This window comes from Aulonocara sp. 'chitande type north' Nkhata Bay, linkage group LG1, assembly GCF_057382095.1.
Source record: "Aulonocara sp. 'chitande type north' Nkhata Bay isolate Kocher_YH1m ecotype deep benthic linkage group LG1, A_spYH_male_GT1.1, whole genome shotgun sequence".
NCBI classification, from domain to species: domain Eukaryota; kingdom Metazoa; phylum Chordata; class Actinopteri; order Cichliformes; family Cichlidae; genus Aulonocara; species Aulonocara sp. 'chitande type north' Nkhata Bay.
In genome coordinates this window covers 6,595,136-6,615,061 of record NC_141344.1, presented here as the reverse complement: position 1 = coordinate 6,615,061, position 19,926 = coordinate 6,595,136, and the positions used below count along the sequence as shown (strand labels likewise).

The following is a 19,926-nucleotide window of genomic DNA, read 5'->3' as shown; positions in this document are numbered from 1 at the left end:
AAATGTCCTGGAGGGAGGGGAGAGAGACACCAATGATCCTCTCTGCAGCTCTCACTATGCGTTGGAGGGTTCTATGGCAGGACGCATTGCAGGCTCCAAACCACACAGTGATGCAGCTCGACAGGATGCTCTCGATGGTGCCTCTGTAGAAAGTGTGCATGATGGGGGCTGGAGCTCCTGCTCTTCTTAGTTTGCGGAGAAAGAAGAAAGAAGAGACGCTGCTGTGATTTCTTGGCCAGTGCTGTGGTGTTGTACGTCCAGGAGAGATCCTCTGTGATGTGCACACCCAAGAACTTGGTGCTGCTCACTCTCTCCACAGACGCTCCGTCAATGGTCAGAGGAGCATGTTGGGTGTGCATTCTCCTGAAGTCCACAACAATCTCCTTCGTCTTCTCCACATTCAGAGAGAGATTGTTGTCAGCACACCACGTGGCCAGGCGTCTCACCTCACTTCTGTAGCCGGTCTCATCCCTGTTGCTAATGAGACCCACCACCGTTGTGTCGTCCGCAAACTTGATGAAGAGGTTGGAGCTGTGTGATGGAGTGCAGTCATGGGTCAGCAGAGTGAAGAGGAGGGGGCTCAGCACACATCCCTGCGGGGCCCCCGTGTTTAAAATGATGGTGCTGGATGTATTACTGCCGACCCGTACTGCTTGAGGTCTTCCGGTGAGGAAATCCAACAGCCAGTTGCACAGTGAGGTGTTGAGCCCCAGCTGGACCAGTTTTTGAGTGAGCTGTTGGGGGATTATAGTGTTGAATGCTGAACTGAAGTCTATGAACAGCATTCGAACATATGAATCTTTTTTGTCCAGGTGTGTGAGTGCTGAGTGGAGTGCAGTGGAGATGGCATCATCGGTTGAGCGATTGGGCCGATACGCAAACTGGAAGGGATCCAGGGAGGGGGGCAGGACAGTCTTGATGTGCTGCATGACTAGTCGTTCGAAGCACTTCATCAGGATGGAAGTAAGTGCAACAGGACGGTAGTCATTAAAGCAGGAGGGAGATGACTTTTTTGGAACCGGAATGATTGTGGTGGCTTTAAAACATGTGGGGACGACAGCCTGGATGAGTGATATGTTGAAGATGTCAGTGAAGACATCAGTGAGTTCCACTGCACAGTCTCTCAGTACACGACCAGGAATGTTGTCAGGACCCGGAGCTTTACGTGCATTGATCCTGCTGAGGGATCTCCTCACGCTGTCCGGGGACAGAGTCATCACCTGGTCACCAGGAGGGGGTGGGGTCTTCTGTGCAGTGGTGCTGTTTCGGACTTCAAAGCGAGCAAAGAAAGTGTTCAGCTCGTTCAGCAGGGGGATAGTACTGTCACAAGTCTGTGGTGGGGGCTTGTAATCTGTGATGGTCTGAATGCCCCGCCACAGGCTCCGTGAGTCTCTGCTGTCTTTGAAGTGATGGGATATTTTCTTGGAGTACTGTCTCTTAGCCTCTCTGATGCCACGGGAAAGGTTGGCCCTAGCTGTCCTCAGGCTTGCCTCGTCTCCATCTCTGAAGGCAACATTCCGAGCTTTCAGCAGCCTGTAGACCTCTCCTGTCATCCATGGTTTTTGATTGGCCCGGACAGTTATGGTTTTCATGACTGTTACATCCTCAATGCACTTGTTGATGTAGGCTGTAACAGTCTCTGCGTACTCCTGGAGGTCAGTGGTGTTGTTGTAGGTGGCAGCCTGCTTAAACATGTTCCAGTCTGTGGTGTTAAAGCAGTCCTGTAAAGCCTCTGAAGACCCTTCTGGCCACACTTGTATCTGCTTACGAACCGGTTTGGTGGCTTTAATGAGCGGTCTGTAAGCAGGCATTAGCATGACAGTGATGTGGTCTGAGGCGCCGAGGTGGGGGAGGGGAAAAGCTTTGTAAGCTCCTCTCTGGGTGGTGTAAACAAAGTCCTCAGGTGTTTTAAGTTCATTTAAACCTGTGACAGGTTTGTGAGTTTCTTGTAATAAAACAACATCTGCCTGTAGTTTTTTAAGCTGGTTAAATATTTTTAACCTCTTTCCTCTGGTGCCAGCTCCATTTACATTCCATGTGACAAACCTCAGCATGCCCTTAATTGTGCGTGTATGTCTAATGATGTATGCTGGGTGTTTCGTTTAGACAGGTGGAGAGAATATGGAAACATCCCTTGTTTGTAAATAGAAAGAGAAAAAGAAGTGTGGTGAGAGACTCCATAAGTCTGACTATGTGTGTGAATATTCACTAATATGAACAAGCGTGGCTTGCTTATGTGTCCTGCAAGTCTGTGCGTGCTGTGAGGTTGTTGTGAATGTGCTGCCGTTGAGCTGATGTGTTTGCGTGATCGTGTTGTGAAAATATGGAGAAATAGAGGTTGTTGTTTGTAGGTGAGTGGGGAAGTAGGTGACCACAGCAGTGAAAGACAAGAGAAAGAAAGAAACCACATGAACTGTGAGCGACAACAAAAAAAAAGAAACGAAACGGAAACATTCCAATTAAAGCAATGACGGAGGGTGACGGTGTTATATCTGCTATGACATCATATTGATATTACTAGCTTAAACTCATGTTAAAGGAGAGAGTGTGAATGAATAAGAAAAGAGTGTAGCGGGTTCTTATCTGGAGTGCAGTCAGTATAACCACGGTGTGGTGCCGAGGTCGCGGTAAAGCTGTCCGTCCACGTAGAGCCGGTCCACGGCGATGACAGCACGGGAGCCTTTCTGGATGAAGCTACGTCGAACTGGGAACAGGATCTTGCGTCGTTCCAGGATCTCTTTGGGGAACTGGTCGTTCACGCTGAAGTCCGTTCCTTTCAGCTCTCTGCCGCGACTCTTCACCTGTTCCTTCTGTTTGAATTGACTGAATTTGGCCACAATAGGCCGTGGTCTCCCGGTCCGCGACCGCGCGCCCCCCAAGCGATGTACTCTATCGAAGTCGATGTTCTTTACGGTGTCCTCCGGCAGCTTCAGGTGGATTTTAATGAAGTTTTTCACCGTTGCCTCTGCGTCCTCTCCGGCAGTTTCTGGAATACCAGAAAACACAAGATTATCTCTCATGCTACGGGCTTGTAGATCGATAACGGACTCTTTTATTTTTTTATTTTCAATGTTTAGCTGGGTCACGTTATCGGTGAGAGATTTAACCGACTCCCGTAGCGTGGCATTTTCAGCGGCAAGCGTTTCCACCTGCCGCTGGCTGAATTCCAGGGATTCTCTCAGAGATTTAAATTCCCGGTGTAAAATCTCCACCAGGGACAGCCTCGCATCGAAACTGGACAATCGCTTGTCGATTGACTCCAGGATTTCTGCGATGTCTTTGCCGGTGTTGTGCCAAAAAGTGATTGTCTGCCAAAAACTGATTTCCGGTATTTGCCAAAAACTGATTGCTCGTATTTAAACTGCTATAAGTAACTTGATGGCCTATAATATGTGAAACATATGTCAAATGCATCCCTCATGGATGACACAAAGTCATATTGAGCCACAAACAACATTCGTGTAACAAGGTAGAAGCCGCAATCAGTTTTTGGCAGCGACTTTTATAGAACCTTTATTTATGCAGTTAAAAAAATCTCATTAACATTAAAAATGTCTTTTGTAAGAGTAAGACAGCAGAAATGGCAGCAAATATTACAATAGTTCAGTAAAAATATTGTAAGTGGGGGAAAAGGACCGGATTGGTTATAATGTGAGTACAATAACACAGAGTTATAAAGATACTTGAAAAAACAGATAATCTTTTAATTCTATATATAACCCCTTTGTAAACGCTGTTCACCGAAGTCTATTTACCAACATACGTAAAGATATTACACATAAAAAATACACGGAAACATTGGAAATCACTTTTTGGCAGGCAATCACTTTTTGGCACAACACCGGGGCAGGCGATGTTGTACCGGGGGAGTCTGCCTGGCGACTTCTCTTCGATGACGGCGTCTCGATTTTGGCCGGGGAAGATGCACTCTGGGCCTTATGCATTACTAAATCTTGAAAACAGCGGTCGATGTAATCTTGGAGAGCGTCTAAACTCTCCCCGTTGTCCTCCAGGGTGTTAGAGATGATAAAACAGATGTTGTTAGTTATATGACAATTGATTAGTATATTTGGTAATACTGAAGCTTGGAAAACCTTTGTTAAACTCTATGCTACCATTTGCTTTTTCTCCGCCAAAATCTCCGGCGTCTGACGTCACCTACAACATCACTTCCGTCACTTACCGTCCATGGTAGACATTAGTGGACCAGATGTAATGTCTGCTATCTGTGAACATGAAAAGCAACCCTTGTTTGTCTTTGTTGCTATATTCTATCTTGAATGAGCATGCTTTATATTTTGACGTGTATACATATGTTTTACATGTTTTTAATATCTCATGTATTCTTCTTTCTATCCCTCCATAATGTATTATAAATTATCTTGTGAGTCAATAGTGCTACAAATAATTTGAACTTGTTTTGACATAAAAGAAATTTGTTTTGATGCAATTCCTAATTAACTTTTCTTCATATCTTTCTGCTGTCTAGATGATTAACATTTTGACCAGTGATGGCCAGAGAATGTTCGAGGCTGTAGTGTTTGGGAGCTTTCTGCTGTCTAGCACAGTGCTCTATGTTTTGTGTATTGTCTACATATGCTACATCCTGGGCTACACCGCACTGACTGGAATCTTCACATACCTGATTTTTGTCCCTGTACAGGTCTGTGTATATTTCACATAAATCTGACATATCTTTACATTAGAAGCTGTGAAAATAAAGTTGGTTCTTATTTTAACTGAAAATAGTGGAAAGTTAGCAAATCCAAATTTTGGAAATTGTATGCTTATATGCTATATTTTCAAATTTGATGTTAGGAACAGAAATGATTTTAACCTTAATGTTGTAAAGAATTTGTATATTCCTGGGAGCTGTTTTGCTCAGGACAATATGTTCTTGTAGAATTTCCCACTACAATTCTGACCCAGGAAAAGGGAAAAACAAGGGCTCAATTAAAAGTCCTAATGTACTGCCTAGGGGAAAGCTTTTGCACCTTGTGCATAGTGATAGTGTAGACAGGCAAAATTACATAAATTACATCATTGTTCAAAAATGTTTGGCCTATTTTGTGGCTAGGGTCCTGGAAGAGGTTCCCTGTGGAGACTCCATAGTTCTTTAGGAAGCTTGATCAGGGGGGAGGTGTTTGCGAGAATGCAAATAGTTTGTTTTTATGCCAGCAACTCTTTTTTGCTAGCATAAAATTCTTAATATCTAAAACTTAATACTGACCAATAATGAAATATAAGTATGTGTTTAATATGAGCTAATGAAAAATAATGGCAAATACTAATGTTGCAAAAACCAGACAAACAAAAATAATCAAAAAAAACAAAACAAAACAAAAAAACTGCACAAATGAGGTTTGTAACAATAATATAATAATAACAATAAGAATAAGAATAAGAACAATAAGAACAAAATATTATATCACAAAAAATTGAGGCATATAGAACGGTATGTTTTACCTTTCTATAAACTCATTTCCTTGTTTAGTAAGCTGCTAAGATAGCAAAACTGATTTTTCTGTGTTTTTCTTATATTATCCCAAATATATTACTTTGTAAGTGACTAAAGTTAATAAGAAGCAATGTATTTTTCTTGATTTTTGTAGATTTTCTTGGCCAAGCTCATAAATAAATTCAGATGGAAGTCCTTATTGATAACTGACAGCAGAGTTCGCACGATGAATGAGATTCTCAACAGTATAAAGCTAATCAAGATGTACGCGTGGGAAGATTCTTTTGAGAAGACGATTACAGGTATGTCAAGCTGTTTCATGTTGATATTTTTTAAATCAGTATGTCAAATATCAAGGAAATATTCATACACACCAATTTGTTTAAAAACAAAATCAGCAAACATATAGTCACAATGGTATGTATGGGCATCCTTATGTACAGTTGTGATCAGAAGTCCAGATGCTTTTGGTCACCATCATCAAGCCTAGCCGCAAGAGGGTTGAGGTTAGGGCTTTAAGCTTCTGGACTGGTCTTCTAAATGTTAGTCTAATTTATCCATTGCAAAACCAATTTTGTGCCAAAGTGGAAGAATTTGGAGGTACCACTGGCCACAAAATAACCCCAGGCAACGATGCTTTACAGCTCGTACTATTATCTTAGGTTTGAAAGCCTCATCTTTACTTCTCTAAGCGTATCTCTTATCACCATAACTCACTTCACTGTGAAAACTGATGTCGATGTTCTTGTACTTAGAATTGTTTGAAATGATGATCTTGGAATCTGCATCTTGTGTAAATCAATACTTCTCTTTCTGAGATCTTCACTGAGTTCTTTCTCTTCCCCATTGTTCTGAGTATTGGTCCGTCCAATGATTGTTGTTAATGAAATCCTTTTTATGCTGGCAAAAAGAACCTAAAAGTTGCCATTAATCATTATCACTAACGAGATAATAATAGGTTTTGGTCCAGTCAAGTGAAAACACATTGTAGAACCATCAACACCGTCATTACATCCCAAAGACAGAACTGTTTAAAGAAATAGTTAAAGCCCTAAATTACAATGACATTCATGAGTGTATGTGAACTTCTGACCGCAACTACAGATCTATAATGAGTAAGGTGACTTCATGTCTAACTAATCCATACACTTTTATGTACCTCTCACAAGTATATCTATTTGTTAGACTCCCTTCATTACAAGTTGAAGCAGTCATCTGCCTCTAAAACATGCAGTTGTTTGTGAGAACATCTTGAACTCTCACTTTCAATTTACCTTGAACTTTTATGGACATTCATTGGCTTGCTGCCAAATCTGGGGCACGTGTTCTCATTTTCCTATGACAAGTAAAGTGCATGTGGGAATATGATATGCTTTAGTATCTTATGATCTTGTTAACTTTCTTATCAACACTGTGAGGTCTAGGTCTTCAGTCTGTACTCTTGGTAGTTTCTTGTTTAAAAAATGATCATAATGTAGTCATCTGAATGCCTTATTGCTCATTACTAAGGTGCTCACTAAAGAACTACAGTAAAGAAAAAAGGTAAGTCACTAAAGATAAAGTTAACTAATGAAAAACTTTTAATTCTTACAGGCTTAAGGAAAAATGAAAAGAAACAACTACAGAAGGTCAGTTATGTCCAGACTATTAATATAAGCATCGTCAACATCCTACCCGCCATTGCCACTATCCTCACCTTTCTGGTTCACACTTTGTTGGGGTTACCTCTCAGCACTTCTGATGTGAGTACTACAGCAGTATACTAAAACTGTACAGGCGGAAAAACACCTTTAACTAACATGTCAACTTAAAGTAACAAGTCTGAGATTCTGCAGTTCTGAAACTCAGACTGTTTGGATATGAGTCATAAGATAATGAAATAAAGGTTTATTGCATTCCTTTAATTGCGATTGTGCTAAACCAGATTGCTGTGGCCCATTTAATATCAACATGATTTTCTTGCATTCCATAATCATATATAGTGTCTTAACATAATTCTTTGTTTTTACTAGGCTTTTACCACAATTGGCATCTTCAACTGCATGAGGTTCTCCCTCATTGTCCTGCCCCTGTCTGTGAAGGCCACAGCTGAGGCTGTTGTAGCACTAAAACGATTAAGGGTAAATTATTTGTTTTGTGCCCTCTGTAACTGTTAACAATTCATGTAGTGACTCTATTGTGCTTTTTGTGTCTTTTGTCATATATATTCTTACACTGATGCATGCTCATATGAACACACTTTCAAATAATGAAGTCAGCATATGTACAAGCGAGCCAAAACCTCACAATTCAGACGTTTCTAAAATCACAGTTTTATTTTTTTTGTACTGCTGGCTGCCAGTGGCAGATGCTATGCATGATAAGGTCATCTCAGGTACACATCTTTTAAATATAAGATATATTGTCAACCTGCATCACAAATCTGGTTTAACGCTGCTTTGATTCCTGTCTTACTTTAACCCTTGCTTTTGTCACACCTTGTATCTGACTTTCATTCAGAAATATCAACAGAAAAAACACAGATAAGCTTGTAAATGCTGTTTGTTGTTATTTCAGAAAATTTTGCTGATCCAGAATCCTGAGCCCTACCTGATGAAAAAGGTAGATAATGACTCGGCTATAGTGATGAAAAATGCTACATTTTCCTGGACCAGACCTGAAAGCCAGTCTTCCCCCCCACCCAGCACAGCCAGCGGAGTGTCAGAACACAAGACAGCTGAGACTGAATCCTCATCAGCATTGAAAAACATCTCCTTCACACTGCCTAAGGTGTGATTCAATTCTGATAATGATATCTCAGGTTATCTGCATTCTATTAAAAGTAAACTGATTGTCTCTGGTATTTCCCGAAGGGCAACCTGCTCGGTGTCTGTGGGAATGTGGGAAGTGGAAAGACATCACTGATTTCCAGCATTTTGGAACAGGTTGCTTTCTCTTTTGTGTTTTTGTCCTTTTCTGTTATTTTGTATCGTTTCTTTATAGTTTTCTTTTATTTATTTTTGTTCACTCTTTCATTATTTGCATGCGTTGAGAAGATAGAACGAGGACCTTGAGGATTCAGTGAATGTAGACAGTGAGCGAAACAGGAGGACTGTTGGAGGAAAGTTTGTGAATCAGGAAGTGCAGGGGATTAATAAGAAGGTGAGGGCAGCTATGAAGAGGATGAAGACTTGAAAGGCATTTATGACCAGGGCAAGGGTGATGTGCAAAAGTGTAATAACCTTTTTCTTCTTTTTGTTTTGTTAGCTTGAAGACACGTTATTAGGCAAAACTTGTGCTAATGCTACTAGGATTCAGCTAATGTCTGTTATTTAAATGTAGTCGATTAAATAAGTCCTACTACTGGAGTTCATTTGCGAGGTTTATTCTTGCATGAAGGAATTCAGTCAGTACAAGGCATGCAGGATTGAAGTGAGGAATTCTCTGGAACAGGGGAAGCAGACCCCACCTGTATAGGTTGTTACCCTGTTGCAAGACAGAAAACTAGTCACCCTACACAGGTCAAACATAGTTCAACAGGATATATGTAGCAGATAAGCTAAACAAGTCTTATCAATCCAGAGACTAGAAGCAGGGCACTGTCTGAGTTGGGGAAATTCTGCATGCTTGCACTTCTTCTTCATGCAGGGGTCAAGCTGTATCTTAGTATATAACAAAACAATCTTCTACATATCTTATCTGCATAACACTTGTGTAGAAGGAAGCTGTTACAGTTTGTTTGCAAACATAGTAGTAATCTCCAACTTTATCTTCAGAATTATGTAGATGACAGAGAGTGATAAAGTTTTTGAGTCATACCATAAAGCTACAGGAAAAAATTGTTGAAGGTAGGTTAGTAAGAAAGGTGACGATCAGTGAGCAGAACGATGGCTTCATGCCAGGAAAGAGCATTATAGATTTGATGTTTGCTTTGAGATTGTTGACCGAGAAGTAGAGAGAAGGTAAGAAGAAGTTGCACTGTGTCTTTGTGTGAATCTAGAAAAGGTTTATGGTATGGTGTCACAAGACAAACTGTGGTGCTGCTGCACTTCTCTCAGTAGCAGAGAAATATGTTAGGGTGGTGCAAGACATGTACGAGGACAACGAGACAGTTGTGAGGTTTGTGGTAGGAGTGAAAATGGGATTATATCAATGAGTGGCTCTGAGCCTCTTCTTCTTTGCAGTGGTGATGGATATGCTGATAGAAAAGGTCAGGCAGAAGTCTCTGTGAACTAGGATGTATGCAGATGATACTGTGATCTTTATTAAGAGTGTGGAGCAGGTGGAAAAGAGCCTGGAGAGGTGGAAGTACACACTGGAGAGAAAAGGGATGAAAGTCAATACATATATATGAATAGGGCATACGATCAGCCTTGATAAGGTCTAACAAGAGACGAAGGAGGAGAAAGAAGAAGTTTTTACTATTTCTAACCGTACATAAAATGTCCAGTAAATATAGCTTTTCTGTCTCCTTGATTTTATCTTTTAGATGCACCTTCTTCGGGGCTCCATCACAGCCGATGGGACATTTGCTTACGTCTCCCAGCAGGCCTGGATTTTCCACGGAACTGTTCAAGAAAATATCCTCATGGGGGAACCTTTTGACCAAACCAAGTAATTGATAATTTAACATAAATCAGCGCTTGTCACTATTTTTGAGTAGCTAAGACTTGAATATGAAAAGAACAGGTATTATTATAAAATAAGGAGATTTCATTTGGGGCAATATGATTTTAGTTACTGCACCAACCAAGACTATGAAAATGAGGGCAAGCGTTTTAGATTTGACTATATATTCCCTGTGACTTTACCTTACATGAAAAATGTTTAACTAGGAGAAAGTTCATCTTATCTTTGTGAATTTGCATCTGATAAGAATGTAATAAAGGTGGAGGTCATCTTCATTATCTGACAGGGTTACAATAGGAAGTAGGGATGCACCGATACCACTTTTTTGGAAAACGAGTACGAGTACTTGCATTTCAGTACTCGCCGATACCGATACCAAGTACTTACTCATTGACAAATGCCAGCCATTTGACTTTCTGGTAGTAATAAGGGAAATGTATTTCATATTATATATATTGCATACATTTGTATTTGTGTATTTTAGTTACAAATATATAATATTTCAGATGTAAAATAATCTTACATTTAGTACTGTAGTTTATCATTGAATACCTATAGCACACAGACTTTACCTTGGGTCAAGTATGGTGGAGATGAAGTACAGTGGGTTGGTCTCGACGTCACTGAAGCGCTTCTTGACAGCTGCCTGTAAGGTTGCTTTCATTGCCTTGACGCCGTGGTCCTCATCTGTTTCTCTGTTTAGAAGTCTCACTAGCACAGTCACAGCTGGGATGACATCAGAGGCTAGTGCGTCATAGCTGCTCACTTTTTTAGTTAGTTCCTCAAAGGGGGCGAGGATGGCAACAGTCGTCTCCATAAGAGCCCATTGGTGAGCGGTGAGATAGTCAGGGAGTTCGTGCTCGGACACATACACCTCCAGCACTCGCTTTTGCTCAATGAGGGACTGGAGCATGTAATACGTGCTGTTCCAGCGCGTCTGTAGGTCCTGCTGCAGTCTCTTTATTGGCTGGTTGAGCTGTCCCTGAATGTCCTCGAGGCAGGAGTAGGCTAAGGCGGAATGTTTAAAATGCCCAACTAGTTTCCGTCCCACTGCTATAGCATCAGCTATGCTCCTCTGTGCTAATAAGCATGGGTAAATAAGCGTGGGTAAACTCTTTGTACTTGTTGTCGTGTTGGGGTTTTAGGTGCTTGATTAAATTACTTGTGTTAAATGCGCTACCTTTTGAGCCTCCTCTGGACAATTTCGCTGAGCACAATTTGCAGTCCGCCTTTGTTTTCACGTCTTCGTTCACTTTGAAATAGTTCCACACAGCTGACATGTCTCGCCTTGCCTTCTCCCCGCTCTGAACTGCAGCCGGGGCCTGGGGGCGGGCACTTGGCGCTTGTGATTAACCCCTTACATGCCGCTCAAACATAGACAGGTCTCAGACCGTGGTATCGGTTCCCGGTATCGGGGGACTTTTAATGAGTACGAGTACTTTAGAAAATGTGGTATCGAGGCCGATACCAGATACCGGTATCGGTGCATCCTTAATAGGAAGTTCAATTTAGTGATGGTGAGAAGGGAAACTTGCTGACCTCTGTAGTGTTGACTTAACAGAAAGTGAAAGGGCCCTTTCATAACCTCTCATAAACCACCAGGCACCATATGTCTGAGCAAATTAAAGGAATTCTTTTTCAAAGAAAAGTTTTCCAGAGACCAGTGCTTATCCTGATTACATATGTTATTGGACTCATTGGATTTTTAGAATTATTTAAATGGTTCTGTTCGATACACTATATTTCTCTCAATCAGGGCACTATCTTACATTGTCACTCCACAGATATGACAGGGTTGTGGATGTCTGTAGCCTCAGAGCTGACCTGAAGATTCTGCCATTCGGTGACCAAACTGAGGTAGGTGCTCTCTCTTTAACCTCCTAGGACCTGGCGTCCACATATGTGGACATCACATTTTGGGTTATTTAGACCAAAATAGGGCAGCATGGTGGCACAGTGGTTAGCACTGTTGCCGCACAGCAAGAAGGTCCTGAGTTCAATTCCACCATCAGGCCGGGGTCTTTCTGTGTGGGGTTTGCATGTTCTCCCCGTGTTTGCGTGGGTTCCCTCCGGGTACTCCGGCTTCCTCCCACTGCCCAAGCTAGACATGCAGCTTGTGGGGATAGGTTAATTGGATAATCCAAATTGCCACTAGGTGTTAATGGTTGTCTGTCTCTGTGTGTTAGCCCTGCGACAGATTGGCGACCTGTCCAGGGTAGGGATGGGTACCGGTATCGGTTCTGACATAAACGGTAGTAACCAGACCGAAAAGCAGCGCACATTTCGGTGCTTTATTTTGGTGCTTTTCTTTCCTGAGCTGTGATACACTTTAGATTCTAGCCAATCATTTTACGTTTCCGAGGATAGTAGGTGGGTCCAGGTACTTTAGAGCAGAGCAACAGATTAAAAATGCCCAAGGCAAAGCGGTCAAAAGTCTGGCTGTATTTCACAGCAAAAGATGCAAACTCAGCAGCCTGCAACAAATGCTTTAAGGTGATACTGTGCAAAGGAGCTAACACCTCGAATCTGATGAAACACCTGGCGACGCATAGCGTTTTTTTTAAAAAGCAAAGAAATGCACCGTATTTAATGGCAGCAGCAGCCGTTCTTCTCTGCGTGAGTAGCTTAATGTTGCTCGTGTGTAATTTACCTTTAGTAGGCTAACCACGTTATTACATTAATGCATGTAAGGTGAACTAGCAAACATCATCATAGCTACATGCGGCTGTCTTCTTGTTTGATGGCAGATACTCCCTTCACCCTGGCCAAAAAGGCTAAAATGACCAAAGAAAAAGTGGAAAACAGTTACTGTAAACATGAGAGGTTTTTGGACAAAGTTTGTGTTTTTTCCATTGTTTAAGCACTGCTTCCAGCCAAGAGCAATACCATATATGCCCCATAGCTGCAGAAAAGGCTAACATTGCTATCTTTTTACAAAAAAAACAGCTGAACATGAGAGGTTTTTGGACCAATTTTGTGTTCTCCATTCTTTAAGCACCGGTTTGAGCACCGTTTAAGCACCGGCACCGTTTCAAAAGTACCGGTTTGGTACTGGTATCGGATAAAACCTAAACGATACTCATCCCTAGTCCAGGGTGTACCCCGCCTTTCGCCCTATGACAGCTGGGATAGGCTCCAGCGCCCACCGCGACCCTGAAAACGGATAAGCGGAAGCGAATGGATGGATGGATAGACCAAAATACTCAATTTTGCTCTACATGGGCCTGATATCCACTTACGAGGACATTATAATGCTACTGTTCTATCAAAATTTTAAACAAATATCCTCATTTGTGGCTCTTATCTTTCTTAAAAACAAAAATAAGGTAAAAAAAAAAAAATCTGGTAATTCTTTGTTTTTACATTCATCGGGTCCCAATCAGCCCAAATATCAAAGAGAAATTAAAAATGCATGTCGTGAAAGAGTTCGGGTCTTAGGAGGTTAAACTGTCAAAGAAATTCATTGAAAGTCCTTATCTGCATAAACAAGTATCTGCTAGATAAGTAGAAAAAAAAGCCTTGTGTCATGTGTCCTAGTCGTTTAAACATACAATTCAACAAAGTCCAAAATAAATAATGAGCTATTTGTCAGTCTGCCCCAGGGCAGCTGTGGCTACAACTGTAGCTGCCTCCACCAGTGTGTGAATGTGTGTGTGAATGGGTGGATGACTGGGTGTGTAAAGCGCTTTGGGGTCCCTAGGGGGGACTAGTAAAAGCGCTATACAAATACAGGCCATTTACCATTTGAAGTTAAACAAACTGTAACAATCATATCTCCCCTCCAGCAACTACTATGTGAAGATAAAGGAGGGTATATTGAGACTAGGGCTGCTCAATTAATCGAATTTTAATCACGATTACGATCTGGGCTTTCAACAATCATTAAAAATGACTGAGCCGATTATTAGCCCCTCCCTCATTTTTCCGCGACACGTTAAAGGCCGGTCCGTGAAAATATTGTCGGGCATAAACCGGTCCATGGCGCAAAAAAGGGTGGAGACCGCTGATTAAGAGGACCCGAGGGAAGCTCGGAAAGCTAAGCAGAAGTTATTTGGAGAGGAGAGTGACTGCCGTTGGTTGAAAAGAGAGGTAAAAAAAACTTCAGTGGTGTTGCACACTATTTTATATTATTTTTTAAAGTCATTATTCAATACGTTGTTATTGTTAACCCTTTAAAGCCGGTCCGAGCTGCACGCTCTGTTTTGTGTAACTATTTTTAAATTCCTGAAGAACCTGAACCGTGTAAGCTAGCGCAATAATTTTTTTTTGCATATGAAACCAGAGGAGTTGTACTTGACATCAGCTTGTCCTCGGTCACGGTTTCGTTCCACATATAGCTTTGCAAAAATTGCATAAAAAGCGCTTGCAGGAACAAAAACATAATATTCCAGAAACACGCTTTGCCGATCCAATCAGCTGTTCGTAACACTTCCCACAGTGAAACAGATGTCAGCGCGAACTATCGCATGTCCGCCATTTCCTGCCCGAAACCGGAAGTGACGTCATTTTCGCGGAAAATTTAGTTTTTTACTTGTAGGCCTTAAAAGCCTATACTGGTGTTTTTATAAGTCATGTTTGACTTTTCTGAATAGTTTCTGTGATGCTTAGAACTCGAATTGCACTGCTGGAAATAGTTTATTTTGATGCACATGCTGTTTTCTTTGCAAATTTGCATCATAGGATTGTTTTTTCGTTTTTCCTGCAGTATATAAAAATTGGTGTATCTCCAAAATAAAACTATGAAGACACTCAAAATAAATTTCCTGTTGTTGTAAACTATTTTTTGCAACTTTTTTGTATTTAAAGTTTTGAGGGATAAACCTCTTAAATTTCTCCAAGTAGAAATATATGTAAAAAACAAAACAAAAATGATTTTCAATTTTTTTGTAGTTTATTGCACTTTTTTGCAATTAATGTAGTTACTATGGACTTAATGCATACATATTATTAAAATATGGGCTATAACAGTTGTATAGCAACTTGAAATGCTCCCACAAATGGCACTACAACATGTAAAAAAATAATATAAGCTCTGGCGGACTTGGTTCTATAGTAGGTCGTAAGGGTTAAATAAATATCGTCAAATAATCGAGATCTCAATTTCAGTGAAAATAATCGTGATTATCATTTTTGCCATAATCGAGCAGCCCTAATTGAGACAGAATAATGCCATAGTGTTGTATGGAATAAATGCACTAGTATAATGTAATGAATTACAATATTTAAAATATAATACCATCTCTTCCATAAAGATTGAGTAAATTTCTGGATTATATTAAGTCTTACTGACATTTTGTCAGATTGGGGAGCGGGGGCTTAATCTGTCAGGGGGACAGAAGCAGAGGATCAGCCTGGCCAGAGCAGTCTACTCCAACAAGGACATCTTCCTCCTTGACGATCCTCTATCTGCTGTTGACGCTCATGTGGGGAAACATATTTTTGAAGAATGCATAAAGAAGGAACTCCAAGGAAAATCTGTCATACTGGTTACACACCAGCTCCAGGTAAGAACACGGTTTCATTCTTTAGTGCTTTCACTAAAGAATAACACTAAATGACAAGAACAACTGATGTAAGCAGTTAAAAGAAGACTTTCCTGACCATATATATTGTAATTTTACAGTCAGAGGCCATGTCTTACCATGACAGGAAGAATAGAAAAACATCCGTTAATGTTTTATAAAAATCACTATATTCCATTTTGTTAATCTGTATAAAAACCAAAGTGAAAAATTAACCAGGTTACTTGATGGATCATAGCTTGGTCTGAGACTCTGAAATCTGGAAATCAGATTTCATGAATATGAATATACATATTCATGAAATTAATATGCATATTGTCTAAAATTGTATTTTTAAATATGACATTTTGGACCATGTCCCTATTGCCAGTCTTGGCAGCCGGGGGTCAGTCCGCCAGGGCCTCCGCTCCTGGCCGCCACCCGGCACACAATGCACCCGACCCCTATGGCGCCTCCTGCGGGTGGTGGGCCTGCGGGAGGATGGGCCCATGTCTCCTCTTCGGGCTGTGCCCGGCCGGGCCCCATGGACTAAGGCCCGGCCACCAGACGCTCGCCCTCGGGCACCCTCCCCGGGCCTGGCTCCAGGGCGGGGCCCCGGTAACCCTATCCCGGGCAGGGTAAACTGTTCCCTCGCTGTCCTTTTCATAAGGGTCTTCAGAATCGCTCTTTGTCTGGTCCCTCACCCAGGGCCAATTTGCCATGGGAGACCCTACCAGGGGGCAAAAGCCCCCAGACAACATAGCCCCTGGGATCCCTGGGACACACAAACCCCTCCACCACGATAAGGTAGCGATTCAAGGAGGGGCCGGAGATCGACAGACGGATTGGGGCTGCAGCTGCAGTAATGCGGATGCTGCACCGGTCCGTCGTGGTGAAGAGGGAGCTGAGTGTAAAAGCGAAGCTCTCAATTTACCGGTCGATCTACGTCCCTACCCTCACCTATGGCCACGAGCTGTGGGTAGTGACCGAAAGAACGAGATCGCGGATACAAGCGGCAGAAATGAGCTTCCTCCGAAGGGTGGCTGGCCTCTCCCTTAGAGATAGGGTGAGAAGTTCGGCCATCCGGGAGGGGCTCAGAGTAGAGCAGCTGCTGCTCCACATCGAAAGGAGCCAGCTGAGGTGGTTCGGGCATCTGACAAGGATGCCCCCTGGGCGCCTCCTGGGTGAGGTGTTCCAGGCATGTCCCACCGGGAGGAGGCCCCGGGGCAGACCCAGGACACGCTGGAGAGATTATATCTCTCGGCTGGCCTGGGAACGCCTTGGTATTCCCCCGGATAAGCTGGAGGAGGTGGCTGGGGAGAGGGAGGTCTGGGCCTCTTTGCTTAGGCTGCTGCCCCCGCGACCCGGCCCCGGATAAAGCGGATGAAGATGGATGGATGGACATTTTGGACCAATTCAGTCAAATCTGAAAAAACCTAGAAGGCATTCTTGGCTAATAGTTTACCTACTAATCATAAGTCACTAATCTGAGGAAGAGTATTTGACTGGTGCTCTTACCCGTGAGTTCTAAGCCATTTCGTAAGTCACGCTACTGGAGATAAGAACATCTGTCAAATGACATAAATATGTACGTACATGTGATTATAGTTTTGAACAGGTCTGTAGATTTTGTTGCCACAGTTGTTCTCACTTATGCTTGCTAGTATTTGGAGTTCTGTGATGACATCCTGGTTCTGGATGACGGGGAGATCAGGGAGGCCGGAAACCACCAAACCTTGATGAACGCCAGCGGACGCTATGCTCAGCTCATCACCAATTACCAGATGGAACAGTCCAAAGTAAGTATACCCTAAATTAAAAGCATGCATCTTGTACCTCTTCTATTTTTATCTTTGATTCTTATTATTATGTTCCTGCAAACCACCTCACCTGTTCTTTATTGTTTTATTATGTCAAAAACAATAAACTTAATGATCAGTTGTAAAACAAGGTACAAATCATTCCATTTGTGGTTATATACGTTTGTACGGGCTGTGCTGTAATGCTGTGTTCCTGATATTCTTGCTTGTCAGACTCAGAATGAGGAGGGAGAGGAAGAGGAGGATTTATCATCCCAAGATGCCCCTGAGTTGAAAGAGGTTGAGCTCAGATATCGTGCAGACAGTGGGATGGCAAACCCTGGTAAAAAAAACTAGGAAGAAAATCATTTTAATAATTTGAACTTTTTGGGTGTTTTTGAATTCATGACAGACTTTACATGTTTTAGTAGTGATTTGATTTGATTTGATTTAGTTGTGCTTTTTTGAATACGGTGGGATTTTTGTTTTTTCACTGTCCAGAGACCAGTGTTCAGGGGGATGACGCTGACACTTTCTAAATGTTGCTGTGCCAATGCACGTGCAGTGTTGACACATCAGTACTTTTGATTGTTAAAGAGCAACTGTATAACCAGGGACAGGTCAAAGTTTTGTAAAGCAAAAACAAGGCCTTGTAAAGTAATAACAGACAGGGCAGCAAACTTGTTGACCTGGCTGTTTTTGCTATATACCCATATTATAAGTTCTTGTGACTTCGTACCAAAAACATGACCTGTGAAGGTCATGACATAACATTACTATCATATTTATATGCATCATTGACCCATCTTCATTGGCCCATCTTCATTGGCCCATCTGTAACCGGAAGGTCGCCGGTTCGATCCCCGGGCTCTCTGTCCTGGTCGTTGTGTCCTTGGGCAAGACACTTTACCCTACCGCCTACTGGTGTTGGCCAGAGAGGCCGATGGCGCGATATGGCAGCCTCGCTTCTGTCAGTCTGCCCCAGGGCAGCTGTGGCTACAACTGTAGCTTGCCTCCACCAGTGTGTGAATGCAAGAGTGAATGAATAGTGGCATTGTAAAGCGCTTTATAAATCCAATCCATTATTATTATTTAAAGTGACTCTTCCCTCTATGGATACAATGTATACAAGTGATCAGTTTCCAGATTTCCTTGCTGTAGGGGTCTGTGGTTCAACTCTTTGCAGTTATGTCTTACAATATGTGGACAATGATAATTTAAGTCAATTTTTGTGATTAGTAGAATGATAAAATTACTTCTATTCTTCCTTTCAGCATTTGACATGTCAGATGAAAAGGATCATGAAACAACAGCTGAGCAAAAGCGTAAGTCTTTAAAGTTCACTTAATTCTGAGTGTCATCCCACCGTTTGTCAGCTGTTTCACTATTACATATTTAGTTGTTATGTGATCCCCTTTTTTACACCAAGCAATACTTTAGATTTTTTAAATATTTTTTATAATGGAAATGCACATGTGATGCATGTCAATGCAAATGGAAGTCACTAATCCTGTTACGACTCTATTAAAATATTTTCCCTGTTTTAAGCTCCTGTCAAGTCTGATGACCAGCTGGTCCATCAAGAGTCCTCCACAGAGGGTGCTGTCTCCTTAAGAACCTACCACCGGTACTGTCAAGCAGCTGGAGGTCTGATATAACACACACATGCATTTACATGATTTTAAGCAATAATGTACCAATATGTACTTAATAGTTGTGCTGCAACTCTTTGCTACAGGCTACATTCTCGTCTTTCTCACTGTCCTGAACATTGTCCTGATGATTGGATCCACAGCCTTCAGCAACTGGTGGCTCAGCTTCTGGCTTGGAAAGGGTAATGGGGTGAGAATCCTCTCTCTCTAGCATTCACACAAAAATAATCTCATCATGCATAAACAGCTTGGGTGAAATGACTATGAGCTCTCAGTCACTGTGTAGCCTAACACAAGTGAATCCAATAAAGATGATTACAAGCACCAGAAGGTACATTGTTTCAAGTAAGATTGCCCGTGTTAGCCAGTCTCTTTAAAATTAGAGGGTTACAATGGACTTAAGGTCAAACCTTGAATTTTTGGCTTTTTCCAGGCTATCTCAGCTTTTAAGTAACCCACAAATACTTACTAGTGATGAGTTCAGGTGGTGGTCAAGTGAGGTCTGTGAGAGTTAGTGCTCTTTGGCCTTGAGCAGTTCTTATTAAGATCAGATTATTGGATGTGCTCATTATACTGCTGCAGTGTGAATCTTTTACAGGGTCCAGCATACCTGTAAAGAACAGAGTGCTAACTGAATGGTCTGGGCAGAACCAATGTGATGAAGAACATAATATTCCAGCTTGCACATTTCTTAGTGGTACACTCTCGTATTATTCCAGCCTATCAGTACACAGAATACTGGCACATCTTAGTCTACTCATTACGCTTGTTTAGCTTGAGCCTAACCCTAACCATGCTCCAACACCATTACTGCTAAAAATTGTTCTTTAACAGTACTTTTGCATGCTGGAGTGTTATGTTCTTTATTTAGCAAATTCTGGATCTGGAAAGAAATTAGTTTCCATGCA

The 19,926-nt window shown here is 41.8% G+C and overlaps 2 protein-coding genes across 5 annotated transcripts in view; one reads left to right on the top strand and one right to left on the bottom strand.

The window, feature by feature from the left end:
- LOC147338589 (ATP-binding cassette sub-family C member 12-like) overlaps positions 1–19,926 on the top strand; it is a 40,702-nt gene that overhangs the window by 15,218 nt on the left and 5,558 nt on the right. For all 4 annotated transcript variants that reach the window (XM_086307425.1, XM_086307344.1, XM_086307367.1 and 1 more), the window contains 14 exons: positions 4,490–4,663; positions 5,613–5,760; positions 7,052–7,200; positions 7,471–7,578; positions 8,015–8,227; positions 8,311–8,382; positions 9,927–10,051; positions 11,851–11,923; positions 15,367–15,570; positions 17,232–17,366; positions 17,601–17,709; positions 18,641–18,691; positions 18,915–19,013; positions 19,105–19,208. In XM_086307425.1, the coding sequence (XP_086163551.1) occupies positions 4,490–4,663; positions 5,613–5,760; positions 7,052–7,200; positions 7,471–7,578; positions 8,015–8,227; positions 8,311–8,382; positions 9,927–10,051; positions 11,851–11,923; positions 15,367–15,570; positions 17,232–17,366; positions 17,601–17,709; positions 18,641–18,691; positions 18,915–19,013; positions 19,105–19,208 (1,764 nt within the window). The remainder of the gene's footprint in view (positions 1–4,489; positions 4,664–5,612; positions 5,761–7,051; positions 7,201–7,470; positions 7,579–8,014; positions 8,228–8,310; positions 8,383–9,926; positions 10,052–11,850; positions 11,924–15,366; positions 15,571–17,231; positions 17,367–17,600; positions 17,710–18,640; positions 18,692–18,914; positions 19,014–19,104; positions 19,209–19,926) is intronic.
- On the bottom strand, positions 10,550–11,207 carry LOC147338590 (zinc finger BED domain-containing protein 4-like; the record flags this gene model as incomplete). The annotated part of the gene is made up of 1 exon (XM_086297373.1): positions 10,550–11,207. A coding segment is annotated over one exon (573 nt), but the record flags the coding sequence as incomplete, so codon positions are not given.